Raw genomic sequence first — 21,625 nt, forward strand, 5'->3', positions numbered from 1 at the left:
AATAAATGTTTTTAAAAATTACTTTTTCTTGAAGCTCTTGAACAACATATATGGAGAGAGAAACAGTATATTTTTAATGTGAGCTAAAAAAAAAAAAGTTTGCTTGCAAGATTGTGTTAAACCATAAACAATTTTAAAAGAAAAATAAGTAAAGGCACAAAAGCATACCTCCCAATGTTGAGGTATCACCAACAGGAGCTAGAGATGTCAATTCAGGGCTAGGGGAAAAAAAATGTTTGGAGTTAATAAAAATGATAGAAACGTGAGGGTTTACTTGAGATTTGTTCGTTTTGTTGTTGTTGTTTTCCAGAAAAAAATTCACTAGATTTTCTTTTATATATATTTTTTTTTAATTGAATTTTAGAGAGAAAGGAAGAGAGAGAAATATCAACACGCCCCCTACCAGGGATCAAGCCTGCAACCGGGGCATGTGCCCTGACAAAGAAATGAACCAGCAACCTTTCGGTGCGCGAGACGATGCCCAACCAACTGAGCCACACTAGCCAGAGCAAGATTCCACTAGATTTTCACACAAGGGTTCCAAACCAAAGTACTGAATAGAAAAGTTTTTTTTAAATCGTCTTCATAATTTATTTGTTTTATATTTATTTATTCCTATTCGACTAGAATGACACCATATGAATTACTCACCTACTTACTTATGATCCCTCTTCCATTTTATTTCCTCAGTTATCACATGCGAAATTGTTTTGTTCATTTATTGCCTATTTCTTTATTTCTGTCTCTAATCCCTTACTTCTCTAGAATGGCGTCATCTAATAAGGTAGTCACTGGACATACCTGACAATTTAAATTAACTAAAATGAAATAAAGTTTAAAATTCAGTCCCTCATTCACACTAGTCACATTTAAGTGCTCAGTAGTCGCACGTGGCTAATGGCTGCCACACTGGCCAGCACAGTGAAGAGCATTTCCATCACCACAGAAAGTCCTGTTGAATAGGACTTGCCTTAAGAATCTAAACTCCAAGAGATTAGGGACTCTACCTGCCATGTTCTTGCTATACCTCTAGCCTAAATCGTACTTGCTATTTAATGGACATTAAATAGATATTTTTGAATGAATAAATAAGTAAATACTATTGGCAAAGCAGTGTAGAAGACATGTGTCATATAGTTGTGAACAAAATACTCATGGTCTATGAAAGTTACAGTCTTAGAGATAATAGACACCACATAAATGATAATAAATACAACAAGTAGTACAGACTGGAAGGTACTGGCTTTTAAGGGGAACATACAAGCACAAATCTCATCTGAGAGATCATAGAAATCATAAAATCGTTTTCTATAAAGAAAGTCGAGCTTGGGGAAATGCCTTGCTATAGGCCACACTGTTAGTAAGGCTTCAGGTCTCCCAGCTGTCCTTTAACCATGCAACTGCAAGCAAAGATCAAGATAACCTGAGAAAGTCTCCACTCTAAAGGAAAGAAAGTGGGTTTTTGCAAGTTCAAATTTCCACGTACTCAAAAAATGTAAAAATTAAATTACAGTAATTTGGGGAAGTTTTAGAACTTTAAAGTTTGTGCACATGTCCTAAGGGAACAGGTTGTCCCATTACCCTTTTTCAAAGGAGCTGGATGGCGATGATACCAGTTTTCAATTCATAGCAATTTTCAATTCATAGCAATTGAAAACTCTTTTCAACTTTACAGAAGTCAGCCTCCTAAGGTGATTTGATCAGAGTCAAAAATGTTTCCTTCACAGACTTGCAAACATGCCAGTGAGTCCCATCTTTAGAACAATTCCTTTGGATTGCCCTGCTGCTGCTCCAAATAGCTCAGTGGGGGTGGGAGGTGGGGTGTTCAAAGCTCCCAGGTAAACATGGCACATATCTTGAGGCATCAATTTTACTTGAAGCATATAGGCAGTTGGAGAGCTAAGGAACAATTGATGTGCAATTTAAAATATTTTAATATTTTTTAAATGTGGCTATATTATGGATAGTATATAAAGATTAAATGAATATTAAGATAAAATATGATGATTCAAAGACATTTCATGCCTGGAACTGTAGTGGGGGAGTCAACTAGGACTATGATTCCTAAACCTTCAGGTTTTGGCAGAAAATTTGAGAAACACAGGTTTTTTAAAAAATAATAATCTTAGCATAATAATTATTCTGGCTTTTAAAAATACTATCTAAAAAAAATAACATAATAAACCATTACACCAAACCTATAGCTATCAGTTATTCACAGTGCATTTGTAGGAAATTGCTTACTCAGTGAGCTGTCATCTAGAAGAATCTAAAGTAATATGATGTGTGATGAGCTGAGGGAGCATCAAGAGGCTTCTTGTGCCTAGGCTGGTGTGGCTCAGTTGGTTGGGTGTCATCCCATGTACCGAAAGGTTGTGGGTTTGATTCCCAGTCAGGGCATATGCCCGAGTTTCAGGCTTGATCCCCAGTAGGGGGTGTGCAGGAGGCAGTCAATCAATGTTTCATCTTCACATCAATGTTTTTTACTCTCTCTCTCCCTTCCTCTCTAAAAAACAATAAAAAATTTAAAAAAGTAAAAAGAGACATCTTGGGTTACAGGAGGTGGAGCTAAAAGAACAATGGGATTCAGATGCATTTGAAACAGGCATTAACATAATCACATATGAACAGGGTCTATCAATTGTCCACAAGGCAGAACCCCTTCCCACACCCTCACTTGACAGATGAAAAAAAGAGGCCCATATGAGTAAAGCCATTTTCCCAGAGTCACACAGCAATATAACCCAAGACCACACCTAAAATTCCTAACTGTATCCAGTTCCTTTCTCAATCGTAACAACAGCAAGAATGAGTACAACTGAATGTACTAAGTTCTCATTACACACCAAGCGCTGTGCTATGTAGTTTATCTTAGTTAACTCACGACAATCTTAAGAGAAAGATACTATTATCCCCATTTATACAGGTGAGGAAACTAATGCCAGAAGTGGTCGAGAATTTGCTCAGGGTCACAGAGCTGGCCAGTGGAAGAGGCCCATCTGATTCCAGAAATCTCACTCTTACCCACCTTAATTCCTCACAACATGGCCTTTATGTGACCCATCTTCTCTGGAAGGGCGACCAAGATGGTTTCACTTTATTTCAATGATAGTGGCCTACTTAAACTAAACAACCTAAAAGTCAAAGTGCATAAGGTCCCAGAAAGAGGAAGGGAAACCCAGAGTCAGAGAACTATGGAAAGCAACCAGGTATGAAGAGCAAAGAGGTCAAAGAGGCCAAAGCACAACACAGTAACTAGTACAGGAAGTCGGGATGACAGCAGAGAGGCCAGACCTCACCTGGAGTTGGTCAAATTGTCCCCCACATCAAAATCAAATTTATGCTCATTCTTTAAGTAAGCAATCAGAATGGAGAAGTTTGCTTACTTCAGTAAAACTACCTTTCACTTACTGAATTCAAAATAACTTTAATGATGGTAAATAGGTAATTCTCAGTAATTCAAACCACTTGTCTAACACTCCAACACTTAATCCCTCACCCTCCCACTCTCTTTTCAAAAGACAGTCAAGAACATTTAACAAGAACCCTTTCACATAGTCTCATTAGGTAGCCTCCTGTAGGGGTCCCCTGAGATGTCACTTACAAGGGAGCTACAACACAGAGTTGTGTTCAGTTTGGAGACAGAAATGTTACTTCATTTCAAAGCCAAACCACAAATTTGAAGTTGTCAACTAAGACCTTTAGTTTAATACCAACAGCAAACAACCCCCTGTGGTCTCATTTCCTAAATTCAACCAGCACATAATTTATTCCTCACTGCTGTGACCTAATTATGTCAGTGGAATTCAGGTAGGACCGTGTCAGAAAATATCATAGCCACATGGAACGGAAGTTTAAAAATGTAGTGAAACAAGTCCAGCATAATCTCATGTCTAGATTACTACTCCCCCTGACAGTTTTTTTACTTTGCTTTGCTCTTAAAACTGTTCGTTGTAATCAGCATGTGACAATAAAAGAACTCAAGGCACAGAACCAGGACTCCTGGGTGCTGGTCCCAGATGTAGCATTAACTTTGTGTATGACTTGGAAAAACACCTCAGTTACCCTGGGCCCCATCTCCAAAATAGAACCACCTCTCTGCCCTACCTATTTCACAAAGGTATTGATGAAAAAGGAATAAAATATTATATGCAGAGCATTATGAAAAGTATGAAATGCCAAACAAATGTAGGAGAAAACGGGTTACTGGAGCAGTGACATGTGTCATCCCACAGAAAATAAAACATTTGCTAAAAAACAATGTACATTTGCCTTTATGATCTATAATAGGCACTTTCAACTACAAATGTAAGTTAATTAATTGAGGTACAAAAAAAAAAATCCCAAAAAACAGTTCTTACACTGAGACTATCACCAGAGGCCTGATAATAGACTTGAGTGACTGAGCAGAAATTCAGTAATTCATTTAACAGATATTTAATGACCACATATCCTAAGCCGAGCTTTATGCTGGTTATTGAGGATAAAACAGTAAGAGCAGACAGCAGGGGTTTACGTAGCGACTGGAGCTATGTGGAGATGCCTTCAAGAGGTCTGGTTGTCAATGGAGACAAGAGCTGGAGGGAAGGCCATTTGTAAAATAGGTGACACGGGAGAGACTTGAGCATGTTTAACTGCTAATGGAAACAAGTTAATAATAGGACTAGTTGAAGTGTCCAGAGAAAGAGAGAAACAATGACAGGCCGAGATTTTTAAGAGGTAAGATGGGATGTGAGGTCCCGAGTAAGGTGGAAAATGCTTTTTTTTTTTAAAGAGATTTGGCAGATGTCAGTAAGGGAAGCTTAAAACAATACATACCAGAGTATTTGGTGCAAGTCATATGTCAGCAGATGGGTAAGAGTTCCCATAGGAAAAGCAATTTAAAATACAGGGAAGAATTGTGATAGGCAGAACAGTGTCCTCCCAAAGACACCCATCCCCAGAACATGTGAATAATGTGATTCACAGGGAAGTTAAGGTTCCTAATCAGCAGGCCTTAAAGTAGAGCACATACCCTGGTTTATCCAGGTGGGCCCAATGTAATCATAGGACCCCCTAAAGGCGGAAGAGGGAGGCAGAAGAGTGTCAGAGTGACGAAAGATGGGAAAGACTCGGCCAACCATTGCCAGCTTTGAAGGTGGAAGGGAGTCACAAGCCAACCCATGTGGTCGGCCTCTAGAAGCTGGAAAAGGCAAGAAAACAAATTCTCCCCTAGGGCCTCCAGAAAGGAACGCAGACATGCTAATACCTAACAGCCACGTCAGACTTTTAAACTATGGAACTATAAGATAAATTTGTGTTGTTTTAAGCTACCAAAGTTTGTAGTAACTTTTTTACAGCAGCAATAGAAAACTAATACAAGAGTCTATTAACAAGGAAGATATGAGAATAATCTCCAAAAAATCATAAAAATAGATTTGGACATAGAAAAATGATAGGTAAGTTAAGGGTTTGAGGGACCACTGTAGTACTCGAGGTAACTAAAGGTGAGCTTGCCCTGGCGGGTGTGGCTAAGTGGTTAGAGCCTTGGCCCAGGCACCAAAGGGTCTTGGGTTTGATTCCTGGTCAAGGGCACATGCCTGGGTTGCAGGTTTGATACGGTCAGGGCAAGTGCAGGAGGCAACCAATTGATGTGTCTCTCTTACATTGATGTTTCTCTCTTTCTCTCCCCCCTCACTCTCTCTAAACATCAATGGGGGGAAAAATATCCTTGGGTGAAGATTAAAAGAAAAATTATTTTTAATTTAAAAAAGATGGGCTTAGTGAATTCTTAGACCACTCCCATGGTTTCAATGTTACTTAACTCCAGGTCACCCTGTTTCAGCAACTACCACAGCTCACAGTTTTCACCCTAGCCCAACCTGGTCTGCTCCGGTTTTATGGGAAGGGTACAAAATTTTAAATTCTCAAATTTTAATTATATATATATATTTTAATCAAATGACATATAGTATTTTGTATCTGGTGTCTGATGTCTTTCACTTAGCATAATGCTTTAGAGGTTAACTGTGTTGTTATTAGTCACACACAGTGCATGTAACCATTCATTCCTTTTTTATTACTGAAGAGTATTCCTTTGTATGAAAAAAATGCAGTTACATTTTAGTTCATATGTATTATTAATTTTATATATGCCTTATTTTCTAAGGGTAATGAACAATATTTTGAGTCCCCTCTTATACCTAGTACAGACGGTGCCTTATCAATAAAAATATACGATACAGTTAATTCTGCAATGATGCTTATTTGTGAATGTGTTCCAATGTGATTAATATATTAGGAAATAGTTGAGCCTAATGCAAATTTCTCCTTTATGTATACACAATTTCGTTGCAAGAAACACTGGTGAATGCAGGAAACTGCACTCGGTTGAAGTGAGCCACACAGGAACACACAAAACACACAAGTGCATGCTATACCTCCAACATCTTCCAGCTCCCTCAGTCCACCCATGAGCTATGAGCCACACACATCCTCCGAGAGTGTTACAACTTTCCCTCCTATTCCAAATAACACCTCTTCCACCACTTTACAATAACCCACAAGCTACAATCTTTGCAACGTCCACTTCCACAAGCAAACTTCAGCGCTACTTCCAGGTTAAGAGCCGTATTTATTCAGAATTTATGCACTTCTTAACCATGTAAGATCGGTAAAATGTGCCATCATTTTTGTCAGGTACAAGCACGAAGATCACTGGCGCTGGGAGGACTCACCGGACTATTTAGCCCCCACCGGCGTGTAGCGATGGCAGTCAGAGGATGCCGCGCTCTGCCTCGCGGTGGTGAAGAGTCGCACTCAAGAAACCACACGGGCCACAGCTAAGTAGGTGCTCAGTCCCGGGCCCCAGCATAGACTCAGCGATCCAATTAGCTGTATGGATAAGTGAGACCACGAAGAGTCCTGTTTCCCTCCCGGTCACTCATGTTTGCTTGGCTTTTCAATGTCCTTCCCTTTCATTTGAGGCGCCCTCCTGGGCTCCGACCTGCAGTGCATGCCCTAGCAGCGCTTTTCCAAACACAGCGGTCCCTCGGGTTTCCAGTGTACTCCGTTTCGGAGACCATTCGAGTCCTGAAACGTTGGAAAACCGAAGGATCCACAGCCGACAGCTGGGCCTCAGGATCTTGCCCTCAGCGGAAGCCGCGTTGGCATGTTTAACTTCCGGGGCGTGTTCGAAAAGCGAGCATTTACTTCCGGGTTTACGGTGTTTGTAACCCGAAATGTTCGTCAACAGGGACGTTGGAAAACCGAGGCGCCACTGTAATCGCTCATACGCTGGCATTAAACTAGATATTCTGAGTATGGATAAAATTGGGAATCTTTAGCCCCTCTAAGTTCAAAATCTCTCAGCTCTCATGATCTATTTGTCCTGCTACTGCTCAGGAGCCAGAAGTGACCTTAACCCTAAACCTAAAGGCCAATGAAGCCCAGGCTCATAACACTGGAGGATTCATCAAGGTTATACTATTCCTATACTTAGAAATCATAGTCTTCATTCCTCAGTAAAGTGACCCACGCCACCACCCATCATTTGTTAAACTGTCCTCCACTAAGGTGTACCACTTCATAGCAATCTTATCATTAGCCTATAAGCCTCAACAACAGTAGGTCACCCCATATTTCATTTCCAGAATCTACTTTCTTACCCAAGAGACAGCAACGAGTCTGCCTCCTCGGTCAGAGAGTAAACAAGCACAGTGGCTGTGGTGGTGGCCTGGGAAGGGAAGTGGCCTCAAGATGAGGAAAAGCATTTGGGACTTACCCACAGGCCTGCTCATTGCAGGAACTGGCAAGAAAATAGAAAGTGACCATTTGGGGTGAGTATTGGAGTAGGTATGAAATATCTCTGTTGCCAAACATGAACTTAGGGAGAAAAGGACACTTACCCACTTACAGTTTCCTTTGTGTATGCCAGTTTCTAAAGAAAACAAAGATTTTTTTTTAACTGAGTTAATGACAGTTAATAAGCTATAAATAAAACTTATTGCATAGGAAACACTAATGCCCTAACATTATAGAATCTATCTTATTCTCTATGGTTAGACAAATAGGTAAAGCAAGGTAGTAATGATGCCAAGTTTGTTTTGTAACTGTGAGAACATCCCTACATGTAGTCTCTGTTTATGTGCCCCAAAGTTTCTGTGCTCTCTTCTAATGGGCAGAGATTAATAGACTTTACCTGCTAATCACTCCAAAACAGTCTACAAATTAAGAGATTGGTAGAGTTTTACCTTAACCTTCCATGGATTTAGAATCAAAGTATTTTGTGATCTAACATATTTATAGTAACTCTCAACCTAGAATAATATAAACATGTAGATAAAATAACTGATAAATCTGCTTCTCCAAAATATAGACAAAAAGAAATTTGTATCAATTATTGGATTATGCCTCTGTCGCATTCCAAAGCAAATTGTCCCCCAATTTCCTCTAACTTAGTGGTTTTCTTTTGAGACCAATATGATAAAAAGAACAGTAGTAACTAGGAGTGAGAAGACCTAGTTTCAAGTCCCATAGAGGCAAATCCCCAAATCTCTCTGGTGTTAGGGCTCAGTTTCCGCATCTGTAAAATGGGGAGACTATTACTCTAAATAACTCTCATGATATTTATAAATAACTCACTGCTTTTCTTACTCCACAGCTTCTCATAAAATAATCTCAGCCACTCTCGTGGTTTTAATTACCACCTCAAGGATGGTGATTCCTGCAGCTATATTTATAACCCAGACCACTCTCCATATTTTTATACTTAAATATCAAGCAATTCATATTTCACAAATGGCTCCAATCAAAAGTGGGCTGTCTCCACCTGCCATCTACAAAGCTGCTTCCCTGCCTGAGTTCTTGGTCCAAGTCATCCGAGCTAGAAACTGGGAGGCTTCTTGGGTCACTCCTTCATCCTATCCCTCTCTCAACAATCCATGACTTTAATCCAAACAAGACTAGGCATAGCTAATCTTGCTTCCCTCTTAGGCCTCTCGTGCTCCCTTTATCCAGCTCATGGTCTAGTTAGTACGTTCATCTCCTCAGGCCTGGAGCACTGAAGCAGCACCCAAACTGGTCTCTGTTCTAGTCTTGTCCCCTCTATTCCATCCTATGGAGTCTAAAAACCATAATGACCTTTTTAAAATTGAAAACTATCAAATCGGCCCCTGTGACTCACCTACTTAAAACCCTTCAATGGTTTCCTATTATCTAGAGAGTTAAATACAAACATGTTAAATTATTCATTTTTCCAGCCTGATCTCCTGTCACTTCTGGTATATTGGCCCAAGTCCCTCCCTACAAGGGGACAACACTTGGCCCATATTTTCCTCTCTGCCTAGAATGTCCATCCCAAACTCCTTCTCGTTTAGCTAATTTGTACTTGTTATTTAAGATGCAATCCAGGTAACATATTGCCCCCTTTGTCTGCATGTTCTACTAAATAATTATTCAAAGTATATCTCCTTTGTCTTTAAAACTAAATTTACTAAAATTTCCACTTGTAAGAGACACTTTCTAATGGTGGACCCTGAAAAACAAGATACCTACTAAGAAAGGCTCCCTGGTAGCTAATTGGGCTGAAAGTTAAAAAATTTTTTAAAAGCCTAGCAGCCATTTCTACACAGGGCCTCTCAAGCAAACTGCATTTCAGACACACGTGTGCTCTGAACTGCCTGCCTGCCTGCACTGTTTCTGCCGCCTGAACCTTTATAAAGGAGTTGCTGGAATCCTATTTCAACCAATAGAACTGAGGCTTTCCCTATCCAATCAGAGCTGCACAGCTATCTCCCTCCCCCCCCCCCATCAGCTTCTTCACTGACCAATAAGAGTGACTCCATTCTGACCAATCAGGACAGTGCCTTTTGGGCCAATCAAACTGCAAGGATTTGGAGTCCTCATTTGCACGAAGGCAGACCAATCAGAGACCAGGGGCGGGGACTTCTGTCTAAATAAGTCAGCTCCCCTCTGGGTCTGGGAGAGCAGTTTCCCTTCGCAATGCAGTGCTGAGAGTTTTGAGTTTCTCTGGAGGAGCTGAAGCGCTGAAGGCCTGTCCCTGGAGCAGAGTGGAGCGCCGCAGCACAGGGCAAAGCAGATGGGCTTGAAGCAGAGCAGATCAGTGGGGATCAAAAGAGAGCGGTCTACCCAGAGAGGGACCTGACCCCAAGGCAGCCTCACAGCCATGCTGTTCTCATAGCCTTGCTGTATCACAAGCTGTTTTACACTGAATGCAGTTTCCTTCTTCACTGTACCCCAAATTGGGGATCCTGTTGGCATGGAATTGGCACCAGTGACCATCAGTTGACATAATGTAACATCAAAAGAGGCTGTTATTATAGTAATAATAACTCTACATCATATATATTTTCTGCTCTATCAGTTGATCCTGTATCAGGAACACAATGAGATAGGCAATGCTGATATAAATGTGTGTGTGTGTTTTCATTGAACAGCCATTCCGTATTAGCCCCTCCAGTGCGTAAACTGGTAATGACTGAGAAGGGAGGCACAATGGTTTACGGCAAAGAACATGGATTTTGGAAAAGAGAACTGGGTCTGAGTTTCAGCTCCAGCCCATCTGGTTTTATAATATAGGATAAGAACTCTCAGAGGTTTATATTCTTAGCCTAAATCTTTGCTGTTATTTCCAAATATTTACATTTATAAACAAGGCTGAGGCTCTTACTGCATTAACAGTTTATTATAATGGCCGGAGCTAGGGCTTCAAAGACTAGGCCATGCCCTAGGGCAGCTCACTCAAATAGCCTGATTCCACAAATACGAGTGATGCCGGGGTTCGCAGCTTGGTCTCTCTTCCTTTAGGCCCTAGCAATCTATACACACTCCTACAATAGTCCAGCAATTCCTTCCCTCGTTACTACACTTACCTTCATAACTAAGCTTCTGTGTTCCACAGACTGACTAAAATTTTTGCCCATTTCAAATACAGTTGTGATTCCATCCTCACACAAGTTCATCCAGTAACGATATTCCTCACGCCCAGGAAGTCGATCCCAAAAGGTCCTGAAGGCTTCCCAGACAGCCTCTTGACACACTGAAAAACAGGAGAGGCATTTTAATGAAAAGTTAACACATTCTGGGGTTCTCACAATGATCATGGACCCATTTGTTCAGATTCCCGAGACACTCTTGCCCACAGTGTCCTTTCTGGAGGGGTGTGGGAATGATTCCCAGTCAAAGCTCTTCTGTTTCTGCATGCCCTGCTTAAACTTTTCCATTTCCCTTGCAAAGGGGATTGATTCACCTCCTAATAGGCGGGGTGGTTTTTTTCCTCTATCTCTTAAAAAAATAATCCATGTTTATGTTTTACAAAAGTGGAGCTGATATTGAGCATACTTCAATAGGTGAATGGATAAACAAACTGTAATACATCCAGGTGATGAAATATTATTCAGCAATAAGAAGAAATGAGCTGTCAAGCCATGAAAAGACAAGGAGAGGACTTAAATATATATTGCTGAGTGAAAGAGGCCAATCTGAGTGCATGATTCCAACTATATGACATTCTAGAAAAGGCGGAACTATGGAAATTATAAATAGATCAGCAGTTGCCAGGTGTTGGGGGTAGGGAGAAATGACTAGATAGAACACAGTGGATTTTCAGCGCAGTAAAACTATTCTGTATAATAATGTAATAGTTAATACATGTCATTATACATTTGCCAAAACCCACATGATGTAGAACACAAGGAGTGAGCCCTAATGTAAATTATGAACTTTAAGAGTAGCATGTCAATACCGGCTCATCAACCGTAACAAATGTGATACACCAATACAGGATGTGAGTAAGCGGGGCAAATGTTGGAAGACAGTGGCACTATAGGTAACTCTCTGGACTTTCTCAATTTTTCTGTAAACCTAAAACTTCCCTAAAAAAGTAAAATCTATTAATTAAAAAAGATATGAGAATTAAAAAGAACATTAAATGATATCGAGGAGAAATGTCCTATAGTAGTAAAATAAAAACGAATTCAATCCATCTACTAAGTTAGTCCATAGCATCAAATCTGAAAGGATGCTCAACAGGCTACCTGCACATTTTATAAAGCATTCAGTGGCCAGACGCAGGACAGTGGGCAACAGATTGAGACGGGAGGGAAGAGGAGAGTAGTAAGGGAGAAAGAAGAATATAAATGGAGATCAAAGGAATTATTTTTCATCTCAAGAAGACTGAATACTTACCAGGCCGCACACTGAGGTCAAGCCCCTAAACTCACAGAATCACAAGATGTAAATTCTAGCCCTAACTTGGCCGCACACTAGAGTGTTAACCATGGGTAACTTACCTAGCCATTCAGTATTTCAATGTATTCATCTCTCTTTTTTAATGGTACAAATAATTACTGCCCTACTTATCTTATCTGTGAAAGTAATTTATACACTGCGTAGTACTACCTGAATATCAGATGTTACTATCATATTGGATTCGGGTGTTCTGACAGTCGTGTGATGGAAGAAGACAGTCTAAGACAAAAATCAACTCTTAAGCTTTAACAGAGAGTGAATATTCGAGCATTGTAGGACTCTCTATCAGTTGGTTTTTTAGGGTTAAACTGAACCTAGGGTTACAAACTTAATTTCTCTTTCAGTTAAAACTGTATCCTTATTACTGCTCTTTAGAACTTTTGATCCTACAACATATAGAAGAGCCCAGCAGGGACTAACTGAAGCAGAGCTGATCACTGGTAGATGCATAGCTCTTCCTTTCTTCTTGTTAAAACTTCCAAATGAAAATTAGTAAACACCAGCAGACAATGCAAAAGGGAAAGTCAGGACTGGCAAAAACAAACAAAAAGTGAATGTCTTTAACATCTGGTTATAAAATGAGGTGACTCAGAGAAAGTATAAAAAATATTGTGTGACCAAATAACTATATATCTATAAGGAATGAAAAAATAAATCTCAATAACTTCTCCACAATATACAGAAAAATAATTTGAAATAGGAAAGCTAATACTATGAAGGCCCTAAAAAAAAAACACAGAATATCTACATGATTTGAGGATAGATAAAGGTTTCATAGACAGGACATGGGAAGGAACAACTATAAAATAAAATAAATGAAATTGGAATTCATCAAAAACTAAAAACGTCTGCTCATCAAAGACACTATTATTAAAATGAATATCCAAGCTAGACCTCTGGCAGAAGATATTCAAAATACATATATCTGACACAGAACTGGGATTTAGGATATGTAAAGAATTCCTACAATTCACTAATTTAAAAAAAGCAAATAATTCCATCTTAAAAATAGGTTAAAGACTGGAACAGACACTTTACAAAGAAAGGGACACAAACAGGCGTGCTCAAGATTCATGCATTTAAAAAGGTAAACAAATATTAAGCTCTAGTTAAAGATATTCACGCTAAGTGTATGGGGAAAATGTATTGATGTCTTTAACTTATGAAATACGTCCAAGAATTAAGATGATTGAATGGATGGATAGATGATAGATAGATGATAGATTAGATGATAGATATAGATAGATAGATAGATAGATGATAGATAGATAGATAGATAGATAGATAGATGATAGATAGATAGATAGATAGATAGATAGATAGATAGATAGATAGATAGATAGATAGATAGATAGATGATAGATTAGATAGATAGATAGATAGATAGATAGATAGATAGATAGATAGATAGATAGATAGATAGATATAGATAGATGATAGATAGATAGATAGATAGATAGATAGATAGATAGATAGATAGATAGATAGATAGATAGATAGATGATAGATAGATGATAGATAGATAGATAGATGATAGATGATAGATAGATGATAGATAGATAGATAGATAGATAGATAGATAGATGATAGATAGATAGATAGATAGATAGATGATAGATAGATAGATAGATAGATAGATAGATAGATAGATAGATAGATAGATAGAAATGTGATAATGCAAATACAATAAAATTACCATAGAGCAGCTGGTATAAGTGGCTCCTCCTGAGCACCACCAGAAAGCTGTGTGAGGCGCTTGCTTACACTTACGTTTGGATCTCTGTAAACATTTCTGTTCTTAGTCCTACTCTTATACAAATGATGGTACTTTGAAAATGTTGGTATATAACAGAATTGCTGTTTGTTTTCTGTTTGAGTTTAAATAGAGAAAATAAAGGGGGTTTTACCTCCTTTTACTTTTCTTTCTTTTTTTAATTTTTATTCCAAAGTTGCTGCCAGTGTATTGATTGCCAATGGAGAGACATACCGTAGAGTGTTCTGTTGCCTAAACACAAAGCTGCTTTTGAATGCTGATGGTCTATTCCTTTCATAAGATACATTTTAATAACATGTGTTTATAATCCATCAAAATATGTCTTAATAAAGCTGTATTTTAAAAGGTCCAACTACAAATAAGATGTTTTGAAAGAAACTATCAATTACATTCTACACTAAGCACCCTAAATATCTGTTTAATTTTACAAATAATTAGGTTAAATGCTGTTGCTTCTTCCTTAAGTGGAGATAGTTTTCAAATCTGTTAACTAGCAACCGGTGCCAAACACTCTATGAAGGAAAAATTGGGCAAACCATTAGACTGAATAAGCTTGGTGGGAAGAGCTAAGATTATTGGTTGGACAGTAAATGGATCTTTCCAATTTCCAAGGCTTTGGTTCTATGGCACAACCAATGATCTCTTCAAAATCTCTTCTAAATCAAGACCTATGTTGAAATATTCCCCTTTCCTAATTTTCAAAAATATAGGAAATGAAATATTTACTCTTTACAGCGACAGTAACAGTTATATCAGCATTGTTGCAATCTTGATGTACTGTGCCAGCCCTTTTAACTTTAGAAAGCCCTTTTCCAACAATCCCTTTCATAGCATTTGTATTTTAAAGTCAGTTATTCTAGGAATGCTTTATTTTTCTTTTTGTTGGCTTCTTTTTCAATAGTACCTCTTAATTTTATAAACACAAGAAGGATAATCACCACATTCCTCTGGTTACAATTGGTTATTTACTTTTTACTATTTAACAAGCAGCTATCTAGATATTCTGGTCAACTTTTAAATAATATTTTTTAAAATCCAGGTAGTAGAAATCATATTTTGATCAATTATAAACTGTGATTCTCATTCATCTTCAGTTCCTTTATTGTCTTCCTACTCTCTGGAATTTGCCATTTCTGGCATATGCCCTGCATACAAAAGGCTAGGTCAATGGATTTCCATTTAAAAAGCAAAAAGGAAGCGTATTGCTTAATAATGTATTGGTAGCCCCCAATACAATCAAGAGATATATATAAACAAACAAGCAAACAAAACAAAAAAAACGTACTAATACATTATGCCACTTTAACAAAAAAATCAAGTATATAAATATATGTAATATCTGTCATTAAATTAAAAAAAAAAAAGAAAACACTTGCTGACCCAGTGATCCCACTCCTAGGAATGTATCCTAAGAATCCTGAAACACTAATCAGAAATAATATATGCACCCCTATGTTCATAGCAGCCCAGTTTACAATAGCTAAGATCTGGAAACAGCCCAAGTGCCCATCAGTAGATGAGTGGATAAAAAAGCTGTGGGACATTCACACCATGGAATACTACGCAGCTGTAAAGAAGAAGAATCTCGTACCCTTTGGGACAGTATGGATGGACCTGGAGAATATTATGCTAAGTGAAATAAGCCAGGCAGAGAAAGACAAACATCATATGATCTCACTTATACGTGGAACCTAAAGAACTTAATAAACTGACGAGCATAATAGATTCAATGACATGGAAGCATAGATGAGACAGAAGAATGTGGGAGGGAGGGAGGGAGGTGGGTGGGTGGAGGGGGAGAGAGTAACCAAAGAATTTATATGCATATATGCACAACCCAAGGACACGGACAATGGTGGGGAGAGGGACTGGGGAGGGGAGTGGGACGGGGTGGAACGGGTCATTGGGGAGATAAAGGGACATTTGTAATATTTTAAATATAAATAAATAAATAAATACAAACAAACAAACAAAAAGACAGCCATATTAGGGCTTTTTATTGGCTCTTGAGGGACAAAACAAAAAACAAAAAACACTTGCTTTAGTGAGGGGGGAAGAGAGGAAGAGCAAAATGGAGGAAAATCAGGAGAAGATAAATAGCAGCTCAGACTAAAGGTTCATATAGCCCAGTGCCCAAGAAACAGTAAGAGCTAAAGAAACATTTAGGGCTTTTTATTGGCTCTTGAGGGGCAAAAAGCAAAGTTTAGAAGTCCTCCAAATAGTTAAGGGATATATTATGGTCAATTAAGCAATTTTGGTTAGTAAATAGAGGCAACAGAGAATGGCTTTGCATAATAAAAAGGTATGAAATCAAAAATAATACTGTTTGCTTAAAAATTAAATAAATAAATATAAACTAAAATAAAATAAAATAAAATCCTAGTTTTGTTGCACTAGGGTCCATTGTGACACGTGCCATCATTTTAGTTGCCCAAGTATTATAGGTGCCTCGACAATAACCAGCATGAGCCTATAGAATGTCTACACTATACAATATTGAAATTGATTACATATTTATGTATATAAAGAACCAATTAGTTAAATAGGGAAGCATAGCTTGGTAAATATATGTTGTGGGTATATTTAGGCAAATGACTATAATGAAGAAGTAGAAATTATAATTAACTTATCCCATATCCTAAACTGGTATTTTTGAAGTGCTTAAAAAGATTCAAATCCTTCTCTCTCTTAAACAATGTCCACTTTCCTCTGAAGGTGAATAAATACTACACTCTCAACAAGTCCTTTGTCCGTAGCTAGTAGAAAGCTATTTGGCTCAGTCCCTGCCTAAATTATGACAAATTTTCAATGAAAATGAGACACAACAAATGCGATGAAACCACGTCTGAGCTCCATTTCAGAGCCCAGGGGCTTGGACGTCTGCTCACCTCGGACTTGGAAGTACTTCACATGGTCTGCCACAGCCTCGGGGACGCTCTCCCCCGGGCAGATTTTGACCCCATCGGGCCGGAGAGGAGATCGCCGCCTCCGGAGCCACCGCCGCCCCTCTGCGCCCCCGAGGCCCGGCCGTCGCTTCTCTCCACCCGCCAGAGGCGGGCCTGCAGGCTCGGAGTCGGTCAGGAGAAGAGAAAGGGCGCTCTTGGGTGCTTGGGTTTCTTCTAAAGGAAGGTAGGTTTGTGCTACAGAGTGACAGCGTAAACAGGCTTCTGAGGATGAATGAAGAGAAAGCACAGAAGATAAAGAAAAACTGAGATTTGGGCCACCGTTGGGTTTTTCGAAGTCAACCTCAGACCAGAGACGCGCGTGCACTAGGGAGGAGCGAAGCTTTCCAGCTTTTCTCCATCTCATTCCTACCCCTTCGTTTCAAGATTGTTAGTTACTGAAGCCAAGTATACATCCAATCTCAACACAAGAAAGAAAAGGAAATAAGGTTTGACCAGGAAATACTAATGAAGAGGAAAACCAAAGCTATGGCAGAGATTTTTAAAACAGTTTAAATGAAGCAATATCAAAGAGTAATAGGCTAGTATTAGATTCCATTTCTTATAGCAGTCACATCAAATATTATTTTTAGAGAGAATTAGATGCAGATATAAACGATAAAAAAACAATGTCAATGTTTAAGTACCTGTTAACGATGGAAGGTTTTCTTCTATCAGGACAAATATCAAAATACCCAAAGAAATCTTCCCAAAATGAAACATAATCATTTGGCCAAAACCAAAGGGATCAGGAGAGGCCAAAATCCTTATCTGAGCGCCCAGAGCCTTCAAGCTGCTTCTTACAGGAAAGGTCTGACATTTAAAAGTTTATGTTCAAGAATCGGCAAACATTCCAAAACCATAATAAACGAGCTTAAATAAAAATGGTGTTGTTCCAAAGTACCTCCCAGCCTTCTCTCTTCAGCACACAATGGAAGCAGGAGAGATAAGCTAATTAGCAGATGGAGAGACTGTTTCTTTATTCTAATCTAGCCAGCTAAGCTCTTTACTAACACTCTCCTTGCCTTTAACAAGCAGCCATATAAAAATGTTTCATGTATATTTCACTAAGTTTCACAACTTTTCTGAATCTATTAGTCAAACCTTATAGAGTCACATGTTCTCTGGGTTCTTCTGATACCTACAATTTGTAAACATAAAATGCCCCAATTGACTATACCTAATTCAGAAGTACAGAGCTACACACACAAAATTAATTTTCTTGGAGCTGTTTCTCTTTGTAATAAATCCACTGTCCTTAAATTTCCCTCCTCGATAAAAAATTTGAAGATCTTTCACTATAACCACTTACTATGTCTCCTTCCTGCTCTATAAAATAGGATAGTATAGTAGTAGTAAAGCTAACTCAGGATAGAGCTATTGTGAGGACTGAATTAAGTAATATACAGAAAATGCTTAGACTAGTGCCTGGTGCATATTACACACACAACATAAAGGATAGCTATGTGACAACTTTTTTGCTTGATTTGGTATTAAACATGAGGCCCAGTGTGTTATCCCTTACCCAATAGGAACAGATAAAATTCTTTGCATTAAGACAGTTGCTTTCATCAAATAAACCTAGTACAAAGCAATTTAGTTAAAATCCTTGTGGAAACTAGAATTCACTATCAAATAGCAATGAATTTATCTTATATACTTCTGGAGAAGTTCTCTTTTAAAAAAATAAATAATGTTTTATAAAGACCTAAAGCACATTTGTCTGGAGAACCCTAAAGTGTGTTAAATCATCCTGTTTCATGCTTTAGGAAAAGCTTATCAAGCACACTTTTCAATACAAACTCATGATACAGTTGTAATAATCTGGTTATTAACAGGAAAGACTAGATAACATAGGCATGCCATTTATACAGCTTTTCCAAAAAGCTGCATTTAACACTCTCCAAGTCTGTTCCCTGCTGATTGACGAGTGAAGGGACTGGACAAAGGCAGCTTAGATGCACGCCCAGTAAGGGCTGAGTGATGTGGGAAGGTGCCTGTCTGCCTGCCAGTCACACCTGGGAACATATTAGTGGCCAGGATGGGCATGGCCACTATAAGCATGAGAAACCTGAATATTTAAACTTCTACACAAAGCAGCATGCTCTCTTGTCTGCTTGCCTGCGCCCCCGTGACTGCTGTTGCAGGGGATGCGCTCCCCTGCACCCTCGTGGTTTACGTGGTTTGCGGCTGTGTGGGGCTCCACACAATGGACTAATGGACTTTAATTAGCTTGGATGCTGAACTACACTGGCTGCAACATGGAACAGCAGCTCTGGATGCTGGCCTTGCTTTTGGCCCTATTGGAACCCCAGCTGCACCTTTTTTGGGACATGGGACTTTGCAACCCAACGAATGCAAATAAAGCCTTTTACTACATCTCATTCTCCCACGAGAATCTTAGAAAATTCATTTTCTAAAGATATCGCAAGAACCTTCTCCCACAAGCCACAGAAGTTTGATTCTCTGGTAACACTCATACAAACCACATTTTCAGCCCTTATATAAGCTCACGAATCTAAATGACCATTAAATACATGTGCACAGCATTTGCAATATATTGATCAGAATTTTATTTGCCAAACTTGTTGAGTAGGAGGAAAAAGCTGAAAATTTTACTAAACGAAATTTTAAAGTTCAAAGAAAAGCTTCAGGTTGACAATTCAAACCAAGGGAGAACTTTAAGGTGGCAAATATTAGTTGGAAATTCTTTTTGGTGGGCTATTCCAACAAGCCAGGAAATCTGAGAATCACAGTACTCTAGAAACATTTCTGTACTTAGAATGAGAAAAACCCTGGGCAAACCTTGGCTCAGATCCTGCTTTTAACACTTAATATTTGATTTTGGTAAACCTAAACTCTTTGAACTGGTTTACTCACCAAAGAAATTAGGTATGATCATCTCTGCCTATATCACTGGGTTGCTGGGAAAGATTAGGAAATATGAAAATTCTTTCTAAACTAATGTATACTGTTTGTCTTTTATTACAGGTGTTCATAAAGTTTAAAGAGGTTTCCAACTTTGGAATTCTTTTGTTCAAACTGCAGAATGAAGTAAAATTTCCCTAACTTAACTATATCACAAGTATTTACTTAAAAACTCTAAAAATGGTTATTATATTCTATATAATAGTTCATAAAATTTCAGAAACCTGTACTTTTAAAAAAACCACAATAGTATGTAAACTTCGGCTGGGTTCATTTGCTTCTAAATAGATTTACCATTTTATAAGTTCATTTTAAGTTCACGTTTAATGTAACTTAATTACAGCACTCTTTGAATAGCTGCATCTATGATACAAGGAAGTATCATGGGAACCCAGAAGCAAAAGGGGGTTTATTAGAGATAACATTTCAGCTGGGCCTTGAATGGCCTGGTGCAGTGGCATTTCAGTCAGTAGAAGTGGAGTCAGTGGGAAGGGATGGGAGTTAGGGAAGAAACCCCTGGTCACGATCGATAAGGTAGAAAATATACCATTTGTGCAGAATATAGATATTTGCAAAAGCAAGAACAGAAGCATAGGGCAAATAGGTTAGGAATGAAGACTGAAAAGGTTGAGATAGATTATGAAATACCTTGAAGGTCTTACCAAGAATTTTGGATTTTTCCTATAGATGAAAAGATTATCTAATGTTTAATTACTCGGGAAAAATAATCCTTGAGCTTTTATTGAGATTCTTTTTAGGAAATATTTCAAAATCCCATCTGATGGTCTTTATGCTTCAAGAAATATCCCAAATATTATAAGCTGATAAGAAACTAAACGTAAAACTCTGTGCTTAGAAATAACAAGTACCAGGTTCTCTCATTCATACCTTAATTCCAAATGAGTTGACAATCATTTATTGACTCAGCAAAGTTTTCTGTTTACTATATGCTACTAACATACTAAATACAGGAAATGCAAAATGTTTGTCTTTTAGGAGCTTGTAGTCTACAGGGGAAAATATGTATACAAATAATGAAATAAAATTGATAAGAGAAATACAAACAAATCATTATAGGGGAACAAGAGAGGTAATGAATATTCCTTTTGAGCAAGTGTGGGTGATGACATTTGAGCCAGATTTTGAAAAAAATAAAGTTGACAAGTAGTGAAAGGGTGTTCTAAGAAGAAGGATAGCATGTTCAAGGCCTGAGGTGTGGAGATACAATGTGGCAACGCCTATTCCAAACAACCACCTGTGATCTTGGGTTCCAAGTGACATTCACACTCACAGGACAACAGTCCATAACCTAGCTCCTTTCATTCATATTAGAATGAAGCCCAGAAAACAGTGTATAAAATAAAGCACATCTTCAAATGGAGTCCCCACAAGAGTCCTGACCCTGATCTCTCTAGCCCTCGAAAGGGACGCACTCAGTTGTAAGAGCAGGGACCACCTCACGCGACCACACGAGCATCAGGGAGCCTCATCCACACAGAACCATGTTTTTCAGTAGCCCGTGGGCAAAGTTTCCAGACTTTCGCAAGGACAAGCCCAGTTACAAGAGGCTGCAGAGGGAAGCAGGGGACTGTGTTTTCCTGCGGGGTTTTATACAATCTGGTCAAGCAGGCCTTCCGAGCATGTCCAATCCCAGTTCCACAGTCCAGACACAGTTAACAATTAAAGGTCTTTTTCACCATTAAAAAAAATGTTGAATACGGCTGACATTTCA

At 38.6% G+C, this 21,625-nt stretch overlaps 1 protein-coding gene across 1 annotated transcript in view; it reads right to left on the bottom strand.

The window, feature by feature from the left end:
* IMPG2 (interphotoreceptor matrix proteoglycan 2) overlaps positions 1 to 17,694 on the bottom strand; it is a gene marked incomplete at both ends in the record, with an annotated part of 56,220 nt that extends 38,526 nt beyond the window's left edge. Inside the window, 5 exons of the mRNA XM_081138041.1 lie at positions 169 to 218; positions 7,887 to 7,918; positions 10,872 to 11,038; positions 16,912 to 17,163; positions 17,613 to 17,694. Of these exons, the coding sequence (XP_080994167.1) occupies positions 169 to 218; positions 7,887 to 7,918; positions 10,872 to 11,038; positions 16,912 to 17,163; positions 17,613 to 17,694 (583 nt within the window). The remainder of the gene's footprint in view (positions 1 to 168; positions 219 to 7,886; positions 7,919 to 10,871; positions 11,039 to 16,911; positions 17,164 to 17,612) is intronic.
* Positions 17,695 to 21,625: the final 3,931 nt, after the last annotated feature.

Source organism: Miniopterus schreibersii (genome assembly GCF_964146895.1).
Source record: "Miniopterus schreibersii genome assembly, chromosome: 5".
Classification (NCBI taxonomy): domain Eukaryota; kingdom Metazoa; phylum Chordata; class Mammalia; order Chiroptera; family Miniopteridae; genus Miniopterus; species Miniopterus schreibersii.